The 15,261-nt window shown below is 47.8% G+C and overlaps 1 protein-coding gene across 2 annotated transcripts in view; it reads right to left on the minus strand.

The window, feature by feature from the left end:
* The window catches only part of LOC309522739 (17-beta-hydroxysteroid dehydrogenase type 6-like), a 51,072-nt gene extending 36,284 nt beyond the window's left edge, over positions 1-14,788 (minus strand). Inside the window, exons 1-5 of one of the 2 annotated variants that reach the window (XR_014215166.1) lie at positions 14,673-14,788; positions 13,194-13,515; positions 11,655-11,913; positions 10,769-10,926; positions 8,663-9,027 (exon numbers count right to left, since the gene is read on the minus strand). Coding sequence is in view for 1 of the 2 variants with exons in the window: in XM_082206255.1 (XP_082062381.1) it covers positions 8,810-9,027; positions 10,769-10,926; positions 11,655-11,913; positions 13,194-13,506 (948 nt within the window). In the remaining variant the exon portion in view is untranslated. Of the gene's footprint in view, positions 1-8,471; positions 9,028-10,768; positions 10,927-11,654; positions 11,914-13,193; positions 13,516-14,672 lie in introns of those variants that run through there. The other variant, XM_082206255.1, reaches the window with a different exon arrangement.
* Between the last annotated feature and the right edge of the window lie 473 nt (positions 14,789-15,261).

A 15,261-nucleotide genomic window follows, 5' to 3' on the forward strand; every position in this document is an offset into this window, starting at 1 on the left:
GGGACATAACACCGAAAGCGACCACCTCCCACTAATTTTAGCGCTCTATGGCCCATCGTTTAACAAACCCACGGCTAACCTTTACTACACCCCCATCGTTAATCTGGGATCACTGGCCCCCAGAAGAATTAAATGGACCCCCATGCTCAATACAGAGCTAACTCATCTCCTCCATTCGGAAGACGTGAAGACCATCTACTCAGACATTGTATCAGCTAATACCGGGGGAAAGGCCATGGACTCGTTCAACGAGTTATTAGCAAGATTAAAGACCTTCCTAACAACTGAGATACTTAATTCTGTTACAAAGCGGGCGAAGGATCAAGAGAGATGGTTTGATTTGGAGTGTAGACAAGCAAGGAAACGTCTGAGATCAACCTATCGGAATTACAGAAACACCGGAGCACCCTTGCTATTTATGGCTTACATCTATTTAAGACGAAACTACAATCAGCTATTAAAGGTAAAAAAACAAAAAGCTGAGAGATTGGCCTGGTGTAATTTAGTGAAGGCCTCGAATGAGAAAGACCTCCTTCTGGTGTACCATTATGGGCCTCCTGGGCCAGGAGCGGATTGGTCCCACATGTACTGTAGAACCCCAGGAGTGGATGAAATATTTTCAAACCCTCTTCTATGACGACAAAGCCCAGCACAATGATCCAAGTGCCTACTCTGAGAATTTACCATATTGGCCTCCTGTCTCCATAGAGGAGGTGGGGAAACTAATTGCCCAACTGAAAACAACAAAGCCCCAGGCATAGACCACATTCCAGCAGAGCTCATGAAGAACAATATCAGTTGGTGGGCTCCTTTAATGGCGTCAATAATTACATACATCGATTCAACAGGCATAATCCCTGGTTGCTGGACAGAGGCAGTAATCATCCCAATCTATAAAAAGGGTCCTATGGCAGATCCAGCGAGCTATAGACCCATTAGCCTCCTTACTATCCCCAGCAAATTGTATGCCAAACACCTCCACTTCAAACTAATTGACTGGATGGAAACTAAGGCAGTTCTGGTAGAGGAGCAAGCCGGCTCCAGACAGGGCAGAACAACAATAGACCACTGCTTCGTATTAGCACACCTCATTGACAAATACGTCAATAAAACACGTGGGATTCTATACGCAGCATTTATTGACCTGAAGGTGGCCTTTGACTCGATCTCACAAGTCAAACTTTGGGCTAAACTCAATGCTACCAACATTGACAAAAGATTACTATTCTTGATAAAAAGCCTATATAAAGACTCCAAGTTATATGTAAGAACCTCAGTAAATGGGCAACTAATTGGCCCTGTACCAGCCACCAAAGGAGTCAAGCGGGGCTGTATTTTAGCCCCGGCCTTATTCAACTTATATATAAATGACATGGTCAAATACCTAACATCCCCGGAGTTCCATGCCCCCCAAACTGGCCGAAAAATCAATTTCAGCGCTCCTCTATGCCGACGACGCGGTTCTCTTATCACGAACTAAGGTAAAGGTAAAGGTACCCCTGCCCGAACGGGCCAGTCTTGACAGACTCTGGGGTTTGTGCGCCCATCTCACATCTATTGGCCGGGGGCCAGCGCTGTCCGGAGACACTTCCGGGTCACGTGGCCAGCGTGACAAAGCTGCATCTGGCGAGCCAGCGCAGCACACGGAACGCCGTTTACCTTCCCGCTGGTAAGCGGTACCTATTTATCTACTTGCACCCGGGGGTGCTTTCGAACTGCTAGGTGGGCAGGCGCTGGGACCGAGCAGCGGGAGCGCACCCCGCCGCGGGGATTCGAACTGCCGACCTTTCGATCGGCAAGCCCTAGGCGCTGAGGCTTTAACCCACAGCGCCACCCACGTCCCATCACGAACTAAAGTAGGCCTCAAAAGGCTACTAAGAGAATTCTCAGCCTACTGCAGGAGAGATCAACTGGTGGTTACTCACCAAAAAACCAAAGTCATGGTCTTCACTAGGAGACACAGACATCACAGATGGGAGATGGACAATCAGCCAATAGAACAGGTCAAAATTTTCAAATACCTCGGAGTAGTTTTCCAGTCAACAGGGGCCTGGGAGGCCCATCATAAATATGCTAGGGAAAAAGCATCTCAAATCGCCAAAATACTGCCTCGCTTTTACTTTACGAAGGGGGGCAGACACATTCCAGCAGCTCTGGAGGTCTTTCAAGCAAAACCCTTGGTGCAATTACTCTACGGGGCCCAAATCTGGACGGGAAATCATTGCCGCACACTTGAAACGGTCCAGTCTAAATTCTTAAGACAGATTCTAGCCATTCCACCATGCGCACCAAATGCGGCCCTATGGCTGGAGACTGGCCTCCTCTCCGTTGAAACCCGAACCTAGTTAAGAACATTCAACTATTGGCTTCGCTTAGATTTAAACCCATCCGGACTACTACCTCTAGTAGCACGAGATGCCCATAGAAGTAGGTAGTCCAAAGTAGTGCATCAAAAACTACTTACATGTGGCCACCAAGCACAGCATCTCCTGATAATGGGTCTCCCCAAGGCAAAAACCATTATTGACCAGCGCAATAATGAGCAGCAGAATAATCTGGCCCATATTAAGAAATTTAGTGCTTGGTACGCTTATCTGCCCCCCTCCCACTTTGATTCTCGGGCACCTTATTTGTCTACCTTAACCATTCCAAAACTCAGGTGGGCCTTTACACTGGCCAGACTAAATATGTTACCCTCAGCTGTTCTTGAAGGTAGATATCAAAAAATTTCATTCGAGAACTGGCTCTGCCCCTGTGGAGCTGGCTACGTGGAGACTGTGTCACACATTCTCTTGTCTTGCTCCCTATACAAAGATCTCAGGGCGAGACCATCACGCCGCACCTATCTGCCATCCCGGGTCGCTCTTGTGAAGCCAAATTGTTCTCACTCCTAGCCGACCAGAACAGCTCGACAACAGAGAAGGTTGCCAAATTTATCGAGAGAGCAATGAGACTGAGAGCTGCTATCTGAATGACATCAGTGTCGTCACCCGGATTCCTCGCCTAGGATCTTATTATCATTATGTTTTATTATTATTATTTTATTACCTCTGCCAAGTTTTAGGTACTGAGATTATTAATTTATCTGCATCTGGTTATTATTATCTTTCTCCCTGTCCTGACCATCCCCCCGAGGTTATATTTATATGTGTTTGTCCTTTGATGCTATGGCCTGTCGGCTACGCAAATAAAGTCTGTTGCTATTGCTCTTCATTGGGAAGGAAGTAGTAGGTCATTTAGGTAATTGACACAAAATCCATAAGAAGTAGATATGCCTAGGGCCTCTGAGGAACAGGGTCGCGGAGTGTGAGGAGACAAATGCTGTTTTTCATGGAATATGTTGTCTGGAATATGTAGCTTTCATCACATACTTTGAGGCTCTCCAGAGAAATACCCAAAGTACATATTTTGTCCTGAATTGCTCTATACCAGGCATGGGCAAACTCGGCCCTCCAGATGTTTTGGGACTACAATTCCCATCATCCCTGACCACTGGTCCTGTTAGCTAGGGATGATGGGAGTTGTAGTCCCAAAACTTCTGGAGGGCTGTGTTTTGCCCATGTGTGCTCTATACCATCTAGATGGATTACGGTCTTCAAGCATAGAGGTTGAAAAGGAATTTGATGTTGTTCTGTAATGTACTTTCAGCCAGGCCTTGGTTATAATGAGCCATGTGTTGGTTTCCATCAGATGTTGACTGGTTTCAGCACCTAAGGTTAGATAACTTATGCATTTAGGGGCACCAAGGATCTTGCAAAGAAAAGTGGCTTGAATTTGTTCGACCCTTTCCCTCTATTCTGACATATGTAGGGATAGAACATGTGGAATTATGATGGCGTCCGGCACATTTCTGCTACGCCACTGCGCTCCTGTGCCTAGCTCTCTTTAGCTCTCTCTTAGCTTAGTCTCAGCAGAGTTTAGCAGCAGGAGAAACTGTTGCCGTGTGTGGGTAATAACTCAGACTGCACGCAGGCTTCTTGCTTATCTCCAACAGTCTTTTATTGCGTAGAATAACATCGTAAATCAGCCCGGCGAAAAACCAGACATCCTCTCGCCTCTCAGTCAAAACCGAAAGAGAACTCACACACAGAGATAGATTCCCGTATGTGAAACATAGCCACGCCTCAGAATGTGAGACGTCACTCAGAACTGTTTAACCCTGTAAGTTCTGATTCTCCTCACACCCCCTCTCGTCTCGTATCCTGAGGGGAACTGTGAACACACATCTACAGACCTCTTTGAGTTCAACTCCCTTCCCATTGCCTCTTGCCCCTTTCTGGCTTCTGTCTCAGGCAACTGTTGAACCTCCTCAAAACTCCCAGGTTCACACTGTGTGAATCCAACCCACGCGCTGGTGACCTGAAACCTCTCAGGTGGCACCCCCTTTGTCGTGCGTGCGGAACATCTGAGCACAGTCTCAGGTGCTCCTTCTGACCCATTGGGGCCAGCAAGTGTGTCTCCTACACCAGAAGACTCCCCCTCTGACTTACTGTGTCTTCGGGCCTTCTGCACTTTGCTAACGGGAGACGAAGGCTCACTCTTGGGCTCTCTTTTAACAACCTGTGGAGATGCCCAACCTGTTCTTGACCCTGTTCAGAGACTTGGACCTCATCAACAGGTTCAGCTTCTGCCTCTCCCTCCTCCCTCCTCTCTCTGAGAGAACGTCAGGACTCTCATGGAGCCTTGACCAACCATTCTGCTCACAGAACTCAGCATGTTTGCTGATTAGAAGCTTGGACTGATCACCTTCTGGATATGCAAACCTCCACCCCTTTGTCGCAGGCTCATATCCACAGAAGATCATTTTCTGGAACCTCGGGTCACCTTCCTTTCGTTGAGCCTTTGGCACAAGCACCCAGGCTTCACAACCAAACACACGGAAGAAATGCACCTGTGGTTTTTTCCGGTGCAACAAGAAATACGGTGTGTCACCTATAATAGAGCTATAGGACCTATTCATCGTGAAGTTGGCCGTTCTCCAAGCCTCCCCCCAAAAACCCTGAGGCAAACTGGAGTCAAACAGTAGAACGTCAGCAGCTTCAGCCAGTGTCCTACTCCTGTGCTCCGCCACGCCCCTCTCCTGAGGAGAAGTAGCAACCGTCAACCTGTGATGTATTCCCTTCTGGCAGAAAAAACTGCAGAACAAACCCAGTAAACTCTGCACCTCGGTCACTCTGGAAGCCCTGTACCTTGGTGGAAAACTGTAGTTCCACCGCCGCAACCCAGTCTTTGATCAGTTGCGCTGCCTCGCTTTGCTTTTTCAGCGAGAAGAACCAGCCATTCTGGCTAAAATCATCTGTCAGCGTCAGCACATACCTGGCCCCGCCCAGACTCGGCCTTGGCATGGGACCACAAAGGTCTGTGTGCACAAGCTCAAAAGGCTTTGTGGTTACCCTCTCCGTTCTGGGATAACTGCACCTTTTTACCTTTGCCCTTCTGCATGCCCTACAATCTAGGGATTTACCACATGCTTTCATTTTGCAACCTTCAGTGCATTGGGGCAACTTCTGGATATCTTCCCAACAGCCATGCGACATTCTCCTGTGCCACAAGTGAACACAAGAATCATGAATAGGAACATTAGCACACTTCACCTGTGCTGTCTCGGCGTCCCCCTTACCCTCCAGAGGTGTCTCCAGAACAAAGAGGTTGTTCTGACATGCAACACTGACCAGTTGTCTCCCACCCCTGGAAATGGAACAGACATCATTTTCAAAGCAAACCTTATAACCCTCCTTTACAAGAGCCGGTACAGATAAAAGACAACAATGCATTTCTGGCACAACGTAGACCTCCAGCTCTTCCTGTAAAAAAGAAACAAACACATTTCCCACGGTAGTTAAAGGTCTCTGTGACCCATCAGCAAAAACAACTGTTTTCCCAGTTGAAACAGCCCTGCAGTTCCGCATTTCGCCACTAGGTGGCGCTGACATCAGCTGATGGCTGGCTCCTGAGGCGATGACCCAACGCAGCATTCTGCCCTCACTGGAGTTGTCCTGCAGCGTTGCCATGGAGGCAGCTAGGTGATTAGAACTGTCCTCACTTCCTGTGTCACGTCCTCCCTTCGCATTCCCACGCTGGCCTCCTCTCCTGGACTTGCTGCCATGGAAACCTGGCTGACTGCCATGGGAAGCGACCTTGGAGACATCCTGCCCGGCCTCTCTGGCTCTCCGCGGGCAGGAACGACGCAGATGGTCAACCAACCCACAGACAAAACAACGACGAATGGAAAAAGCCTGAACTGTGTCTTCTGCTGGCCTGGCCCCCCTCTCCTGCAACCGGCAGGGCTCTTTGTGCCAGCTCGGCCCTCTCTGAGACGGCGTTCCTGTTCATCACACAAGCGTCCAGTCACATACTGGAGCGTAAGATATGCAGGATTCATTGATTCCAAAATTAGACACAAATTGTCATAACTCTTGTCCAAAGAGCTGAGCAAAATATAAACTTTCAGTTCCTCAGAAAAGTGAACTTGCAACAGTCTCAGCTGGTTGAAAACAGAGAGCATCTCAGTCACATGCTGTCTGATGCTGTCACCTGGACGCAGCTTCATCTCAAACAAGCGTCTAGTGGTGTGGATTTTTGCCCCAGCTGTGGTCCTGTGGTGCACTCTCTCTAGTGCCTGGTAGGCCTCATGAGCAGTCTCTAGCCCCTCTACCAAAGGCAGCTGTGAGCCCTCCAAACTGAGCACTATAGCTCCCAGGGCTTTCTGGTTTCGCCTCTGTGAGGCATGAGCAGCTGCTATATCTGCTGCTGCTGCACCGGCTGCAGCTTGCTGTGGGAGCTCTTGGGCTGCCCCCCACAGACCCTTGGCTACCAGCCAGGCCTTCAGCTTCCTGCTCCACTTCTCCCAATTTTTTCCATTTAATTTTTCGAAAGGGACGGAGTATGATTCCTTGCCGTCTGCCATCTTCTCCCCCGAGGGTGAGCCTACTCACGTAACAGCAGCTCCTCCTGGTACCCGGTCCTGAAGATGAGATCCTCCCCAGCAAGCCTCACTGCCTCAAACGTTCGGCAGGGCTCCAGCTGGCTCCCACACACACTGGCACGACGTGGCAACAGCTTCCAAAGCTTGGCTGACTTCCATAACCTGTGGAATTATGGTGTCCGGCACATTTCTGCTGCGCCACTGCGCTCCTGTGCCTAGCTCTCTTTAGCTCTCTCTTAGCTTAGTCTCAGCAGAGTTTAGCAGCGGGAGAAACTGTTGCCGTGTGTGGGTAATAACTCAGACTGCACGCAGGCTTCTTGCTTATCTCCAACAGTCTTTTATTGCGTAGAATAACATCGTAAATCAGCCCGGCGAAAAACCAGACATCCTCTCGCCTCTCAGTCAAAACCGAAAGAGAACTCACACAGCCACGCCTCAGAATGTGAGACGTCACTCAGAACTGTTTAACCCTGTAAGTTCTTATTCTCCTCACAGAACAAAGATGTCCAATCATTTGTATGGTGGATGGGGAAAGAATTGGTAGGTCAGGCTTCCAGAAGACCTAGTGGACCAGCCTCCACCACATCCCATGTACCTAGAATGCCCCAGATCTTTTCTGTGAAGATGACAGATGCTAATCTTGCTGCACCCCAAGTTTCTTAACTGTGGTCTGCTCATACATCATAAAGGTGTTCATAGGAAGGTAACTTGCAAAAATTCAGAAGGATGAGTGTAGGGGATTGGAGGTTATGATGAATGACTGACCAACCAACCAACCAACCAACCAACCAACCAACCAACCAACCAACCAACCAACCCACACCTTCCGTATTCTCTTAGCTTTCACCTCTCTCTTCCTGCTTTGAGGTAGCCTGCCTAGGTTTTCCCAGAATTCTTATCCTTGAGTACACCGAACACAGTTTTCAGTCCATGTTGGGTCCAGTATTCTGCTCCCCTTCCTTTTGGGTTGTGGGTCAGGGCCTCCAGTCTCACACCCCTAGACAATTTCTTCAGCTGCTTCCTCTCTGGTACATGGGGAATCTCTTCCCTGGACATCTCCTGCCCCATATTCCAACTCAAAATCTTGCTACCAGGCTAAATCTGGGGGCACTTCCTTCAGAATCCCTGGGCCCACCCCACCCACATGGTGCTCAGAATCCACCCCCTTTCAGAAAGAATTTTCCTTACTCATGGAGCTAAACAAAGACATATTATTTCCCCATTGACTCTGGGCGACCCTGGTTGTTGCTGCCAGAACTGAGACAGGGCCCCACGCATTTCCAAAAGGGAAGGTAGCCAGTCCCGGAGAAGGGAAGTTCTGGTTCTCAACCACCACTGCCTTGCAGCCAAACTCATGCATGGGAAAGTCATTGGGACACTGAGGTTAACCCTGAGGTAATATCATGATCCTGCCTTTAACTCTGTGTACTTTGGGGATCGACCAAAGGTATTAATTTGTTTACTGGAACTATTGGCCAAATGCCACATCAAACCAGTTTTTCAGTGGTGCATCTGTGTGGTATGAGAGAAATGCTTATTTAGGACATTATATTGCAACAGATAAATATTTTAATAGACTTCTACTTTAGAATTCCAATAGTGATGCAATAAAATACATTGTATATATGAAGATATAAAAGTAGAAATAAACTACGATTAAAAATCCCTGAGCACCCTACCATGGCACATTGAACTTGCTGCAACGGGTAGCAAAATGATTGAGTGGTCCAGCAAGACCTTCAGCAATTCTCAAGTGGTCCGTGGGAAGAAACGTATCAGAACCACTGGTTTAGAACTTCAGAAAAGAGAAACAACGGAACATCGTTCATAGTGCAAAGACTTCCTTGGTTCATTTGGAGAACTGACATGTTTCTTCAGAATATTCTACACGGCTTGTGCTGGTTTGGGCCAGATGCATCTCCACAGGAAGTCAAGAATGGAGTCTGGCAAGTAAGAGAGAGGAACGTATAAAAGTTTGGCATCCCATCCTGGAGAGTAGCGGATGCGAGGGGAGCAGGAGGTCAGGGCATGTTCTATAGAGTCCGTGACCGGTTGCAAGTTGCTGCTGCCGGTGAAGGAGAAGAATTTCAATAATTTGAGACCTGTGTGTGGGATATAGGAAAGAAAAGAAAAGTTAGTGATGCAAAAACATGTATGTATTTATTTTGCATTTATTGATTTGATTTCTATGCTGCCCTATACCTCCGCAGGAGATAGCCTAAATATTTTGGGTTCTGAAGGGATAGGTTAGCTTCTGGATTTCTCTGCCTAGGAGGTCTAAATCTAAGGAGGAGCATTGGGAGCATGTTCTGTTGCTTTAAGACGGAACCTTTTTCAACAGGGGATTAGACATGGTCAATCTGTGTTTCAGGCTGTAGGTGGGGCTCGAGGGTTGTATCTAGGTGAGGGTCGCCATGGTAATTTATGGACCTAACAGGTATCTAAAGCCATTTGCACATAAGAAAATAAATATTTTATTGAAGTATTATATTTTATTTGTTTTTTGTCTTATATTATGGAAATGCACATCTAGGGTTTTTTCCTTTAAATTTTTTTGGGGGGCCCAAGAGAGTGGGACCCTAAGCCACAGCGTGTTTAGCTTATACGTAAATCCAGCACTGGTCTCGGGCTCTGACAGGGCAACTTCCTCGGGTGCCTGGGGTAGCACTCCAAGGGCCAGGGCAAGCTGCCCATAGGGGCAGGGTTTTTTCTGTTATTTTTTGGGGGGGTCCCAAGCTGCCCATAGGAGCGTGGCACAGCACGGGGCCTCTGGAGTCTGCCTGCTTCCTTCCACTCAGCTGCCCTACAGTTTGGGGGCAGAGTGGTGCTCAAGCCACCGCGTCACTCCCAGGAGAGATGCGTGGCTTGGGTGTGCTGCTGGCCCCGTGGTGAATGCCTCCCGGCATTTTGTCCCCCCCCCAGTGGTGACACATGAGGCGTCCGCACCCACCGCACCCCCTTCCTCTGCCTCTGGGTGTCTGTAAGTCTCTCTCCCCACTCCCTCGGTAATCTCTTCCCTTTTCTCCACTGGACTCGACCCTGTGTGTGTGCTTATGTGTGTCTCTTTGCGTCCCCTGTCCATCTCCCACAACTGATGGTGCTTCCCTTTCCGTGCAGTAAACAAGGAGCCCAGAGCAGCACCCTGCTGGCCCCACCCGCCCAAGGTCCTTTGCTCCACAACCGCAGTGTTGGCTGGGTTGGTCTCCCACCAGGGCCATCTCTCTCTCTCCCTTCTATGTGTCTCCTTATGTATCATATATGCCAAATTGAATCAAAGATCAAACGACAGGCTAGGAATGGGTGCGATTTCATATCTCTCCAGATACAGACCTGAACGTGTCACATTAGCTAGGTTCTGCCCCCACTCCTAACTATAATCAGCATTGTAAATAGACTTCATGCCCCCCCCATCTCCATCAACCTCAGTCACTGAAAGGGCAAATGGTAAAAAAAAAAAAAATTAGGATATTGGCCAGTAAAATGTACAAAATTTAGCCTTACGCGAGATTACGCGCGCATGCGTGCACACACACACACACACACACACGTGTCAGTGTGTCCATTGGAGGGGGAATGTAGTCAAAAAGCTTGGGAATCATAACAACATCTTACTGATGGGTGGCATTTGGAAACCAGCAATTTAGCCTGGTGGGTCTCAGGGTCTCTCTCTCTCTCTCTCTCTCTCTCTCTCTCTCTCTCTCTCTGTGTGTGTGTGTGTGTTCCACTGCAACAGTGGGACTTATTAGCACATACTTTAATTGCAGGCTTCGCACTTATAATAGCTGTGTGCTTTCACACAATGCAAACCAAACTGAATTGTTCCCCCCGCCCATTTCTACTCACTGCGCTCAAAGTAGCGCTGCCCAAAGGCTTCCTTGATGTCAGAAGGGGCTTGGCTCCATGCATTCTTGTAGCTCTCTATCATGTTTGACTGAATATGTGTTTTGAAACAACCGGGTTCAATTATGCTGACACGGACCCCGAAAGGATGCATCTCTCGCCTGAATTGAGGAGGAAAAATCAAGAAGCACGTCTTGTTACTGAACCAGAATAATAAGGAAGATCTTGACTTGGCTTCCATGGAATAGAACATCTTTCCTTAAAGAAGAAGAAGAAGAAGAAGAAGAAGAAGAAGGGAGAGAGGGAGATGTGGTGAAATGCAGCTTCCTGTCTTCTTCTGTCTTGAGGCACCAGGGCACTGTCTATGACCCGGCATCAGGCATATTCAGAGGCAGCCACCAGGAGGTTGGTGCTTACAACTCTTGCTGGTACATTAAATTGTTTCCTCAAGGAAAAGAGCTGACTTAGGTGTGCAAACCCCTGCTGATTACTTGGTAAGTCTCTGGTGCCAGTGTGGTGTAGTGGTTAAGAGCGGTAGATTCGTAATCTGGGGAACCGGGTTCATGTCTCCGCTCCTCCACATGCAGCTGCTGGGTGACCTTGGGCCAGTCACACTTCTCTGAAGTCTCTCAGCCCCACTCACCTCACAGAGTGTTTGTTGTGGGGGAGGAAGGGAAAGGAGAATGTTAGCCGCTTTGAGACTCCTTAAAGGGAGTGAAAGGCGGGATATCAAATCCAAACTCTTCTTCTTCTTCTTCTTCTGGTGCAGTCCACATGTCCCAGCACCTGCTCTTTATTCATTGCTGTCCTCTGCTTGAAACTTAGCTGGAGAAGCAGACATCTCACTAAAGCAAAGAGAAAGAGGAAGATACAGAACTATCATGTTTACCTCAGGATGTCAGAGAAGGCTTCCACGCTGTACTTGGATGCGGTATAGGGTACTCCAAAGTATGCCCGTCGTCCCGCCATACTGGACATGTTGACCACCCTCCCTCTGGCTCTTCTCACCAGGGGCAGCATGTGTAGCGTCGTGTCAATCATCCCAAGAAAGTTGACGCCGATCATCCTTGCAACGCCATCTTTGGTCAGCCACTCACTGGGAGCTGATGGGGCACCAGTGCCTGCATTGTTCACCAAACCCCAGAGCCCTGTGTGAGAAGAAAAAATGATTCTTATTGTTCCAGGTTCCCACCTGCCCTAATAATTGGATATACACAATTCTTTGGAAATGTGGGTATATCTGCATTCTTGTGAGCGCTCTCTCTCTCTGTCTGTGTGTGTGTGCACGCAGATACACACAATGATACATTTCCCATTAATACTATATGCACTGCCAAGGATGACGCTGTTAAGTCAAGGCACCCATCTTAGCTTCTCTCCCACACATCTTTTGCTCACTTACTGCTTAGGATCCCTGCACGGACACTCTTGCAACTTCAGTCATTTCCCTCTGTCAAATGAGCACAGCACTAAAGTGGAGGATAGTATGGAGCCCTGGGCATCAATTTGCAAAGTAGCCACCTGATTTCCCTGCATGCTGTCAGAGAATGGAGTCTGTTTTATAATAATAATCTGTGCAAACAAATGCACTACTTTTCATGAAATATTTCCCATATTGTAGTCCAAAATTTTCCCCCCTACTCCCTCAGAAGGAGGTTTTTCCTTCTGCACCACAGCTAATGGACACCATTTTCTCAACTCCTTTATCTTTTGCTAAGTCAAATTAGGACTTCAAAGGAGGGCTGCACAGCCAGATAACTAATTACAATTGGAAATCTGCCTGTATTCCGTTTAATGTTTGTTCTTTCTTGGTGAGGTTTGGCATAGAAGTGTAGATGTAGATATATAGAAGGAAAAATAACCGCTCACCTCACCTTAATGAAAACACAACAATAGAGTCCTTTTCAAAACTTGACATCCAACTATTGGTTCGTTTAGCAGATCTTTTTTATCTCCTTTCCAGAACATGCCTGTTTCTTAGTCCAAATTTTCATAATTTTGAGAACACAGGGACCCCCAGCTCATGAGACTGTTTCTGGAAGGTTCCCAGTTTTTGCTGTGGTCATCACCCTGTACCCCTGCCCCCACATCTTGTTGCAGAGGGCAGATAATGGACGATCTGCGGGTGGTGCAGCCTCCCATACCCGGGGGGGGGGGTTTAGCAGGGCTAATTACCTTCATATTAACCCTGAATTACTGGCAAGACTGAGGGTTCGATCTCTTGGGAGGCAGCCATATCTCACGGCTGGAAACCAGAAGCCTGGATTAATTGTTTCTAATAGGTTTTTTGAATAGTACTTGTTCATTTGATATATTGGGAGTCACTTTGGCGACATTGTGTGGGAAAGTGGAATAAAGATAAGCAGATGATGATACAGATAATCCCTGGACTGATCCAGAGCATGGAAACAACAGAACAAAAAGCTACCTTTGTTCCCCACTTGTTCTTTCACCCACTCCGTCGCTGCCGCCACACTCTCCTTACTGGTGACATCCAGAATGGTGGTTTTCAAGCGCTCTGAGGTGGCCTTGCCCAGCTGCTCTGCCCCCTTCTGCGTGAGACAGGCTGCCAACACCTGGAGACCCCGGGCATCCAGCTGCCTGGCAAGTAGGTTTCCAAAGCCAGAGTCACACCCCGTGATGAAGACACATTTCTCCGTCAGGTTCTCCACCGTCTGCCTCTCCTGATACCATCGGCGAAGGAAGTAAAGCCCCAGCAGGGCAGCCAGGTAGAGCCACATGGCTGAAACCTGCAGGGAAGATAACAGACAGAGTATAAGGGCCAAAGGCACTTCTGGGCATCAACAGTAGGGCAGCTAAAATCTCTATGGAGAATATGAATCATGCAGAATGTTATAGTCAAGGACACATATGTGAGGAATCCCCAATTAGATTTCCCAATATCTTTTTTATTTAGAAGTAGCATCAGGATCCACAGGCCTGAGTTGCTTTCAAACAACGTCTATATTTTGGAGTATCCATAATAAAAATGCACCAGTATGGTAGGAAAGTGCTTAATGTCACTTAAATAAATGTTTCATAAAAAGTGCTATGAAACTCACTCATTCAAAAAGAACCTTCCCTTCTCTGCAGGTTAACACTGGAGCAGAATACTTAATCCACACATTCTTTAATGTTGGGTAGCTCACATACACCAATGGGACCTCCTCTTCACTCTAAGCTCTCAAGAAGCATCTTCGTTCTTCCCTGGATCATGGTTTGTAGGTCCAGATTACTGCCAGGGAAAGCATAAACCTCTGGCCGAGGGCTGGCCACCCTTTTCTCTCCCCCCTCCCCCCCCGCGTTCCTTTGCCACAGTTATAGATTAGTCATTTGAAGTGGACTTTCTTTCTTCCTTCTTTCACTCTCTGTTCACTTCAGCTTCCCCCCTGGATTTCCCCTGTCTGCTTTCCTCTCCCTCAGGCTTTGCGCATTCACTTGTGTCTGCATGCGCGCACACATTAAATTAAGCCAATACAGTGGTACCTCTGGATACGAACGTGATCCGTTCTGGAGCCCCATTTGCATCTAGAATCAAACATAACTAGTGATGGCACGTCTGCACACGCGCGTGCCGCTTTTCGCCACTTCTGCGCATGCGCATGATGTCATTTTGAGCCTCTGCACATGCGCAAGCAGCGAAACCCAGAAGTAATGAGCTCCGTTAATTCCAGGTCGCCGCGGAGCGCAACTCGAACGTGCTCAACTTGAAGCGCATTCAACCCGAGGTATGACTGTACAAGATTAGGCAACACAGCCATTGAGCCATAGGTTCATCATCGCTGCCCTGAAAGGGTGTGCTGGAGGACAAGCACAAACCTTGGTCCTTGCACAGATGCCAGAAGATGCCTTTAAACATAGCAATGGAAAATCAAAGACTGAACAATTATTCTTATGAGTTTCTTACCTGCTCTGTAGAACTTTCAACTGCTGGCAGTTGATGGGGTGTTGTTCCTGAACTTGGTGTCCTTTGTGTTACACAACCAATGCTTGGACTTTTTAAGCTTCAGTCCGGAAGTGTTGGAGGCCTTTTCCCATTGGCTGGGAGCATGTACCAGTTTCAGATTTCAGATTTCTTCTCTGCTTCTACCTCTGATGCCCTCTAGGTGTTACTGTTGGTTTGTTGATGTATTTAGTGTAAATGGAGTTTTTGTTTTTCTTATTAAAACCTTTAAGTACTTTTTGAGTCCTTTCTTTTTAATGCATGATCTCCCCAGCAAGCTCTCTGCAGCGCTACTATACTGCAAACAGACAACATCTTTGGTTATGGGCCCAGCTGCTGAGTGGATGACTGCATATTTTTGGACTCTGAGAAAGGTTTGAAAACTCCTTCTCCTGTTAGCGTAGTTTTTGTGGGTCTGGAAGATATCCAGAATGGTTGACCGGGTTCCTGAAGCTGAGAAGGCTCTGGTCTTCCCACAGCTGACAGATGAGAACTATTGTTTATGGTCTTTTCGGGTGGAGGCGCTTTTGACCTCTAGAGAAGTATGGACCTA

Source organism: Podarcis vaucheri, assembly GCF_965113315.1.
Source record: "Podarcis vaucheri genome assembly, chromosome: 2".
NCBI lineage: Eukaryota > Metazoa > Chordata > Lepidosauria > Squamata > Lacertidae > Podarcis > Podarcis vaucheri.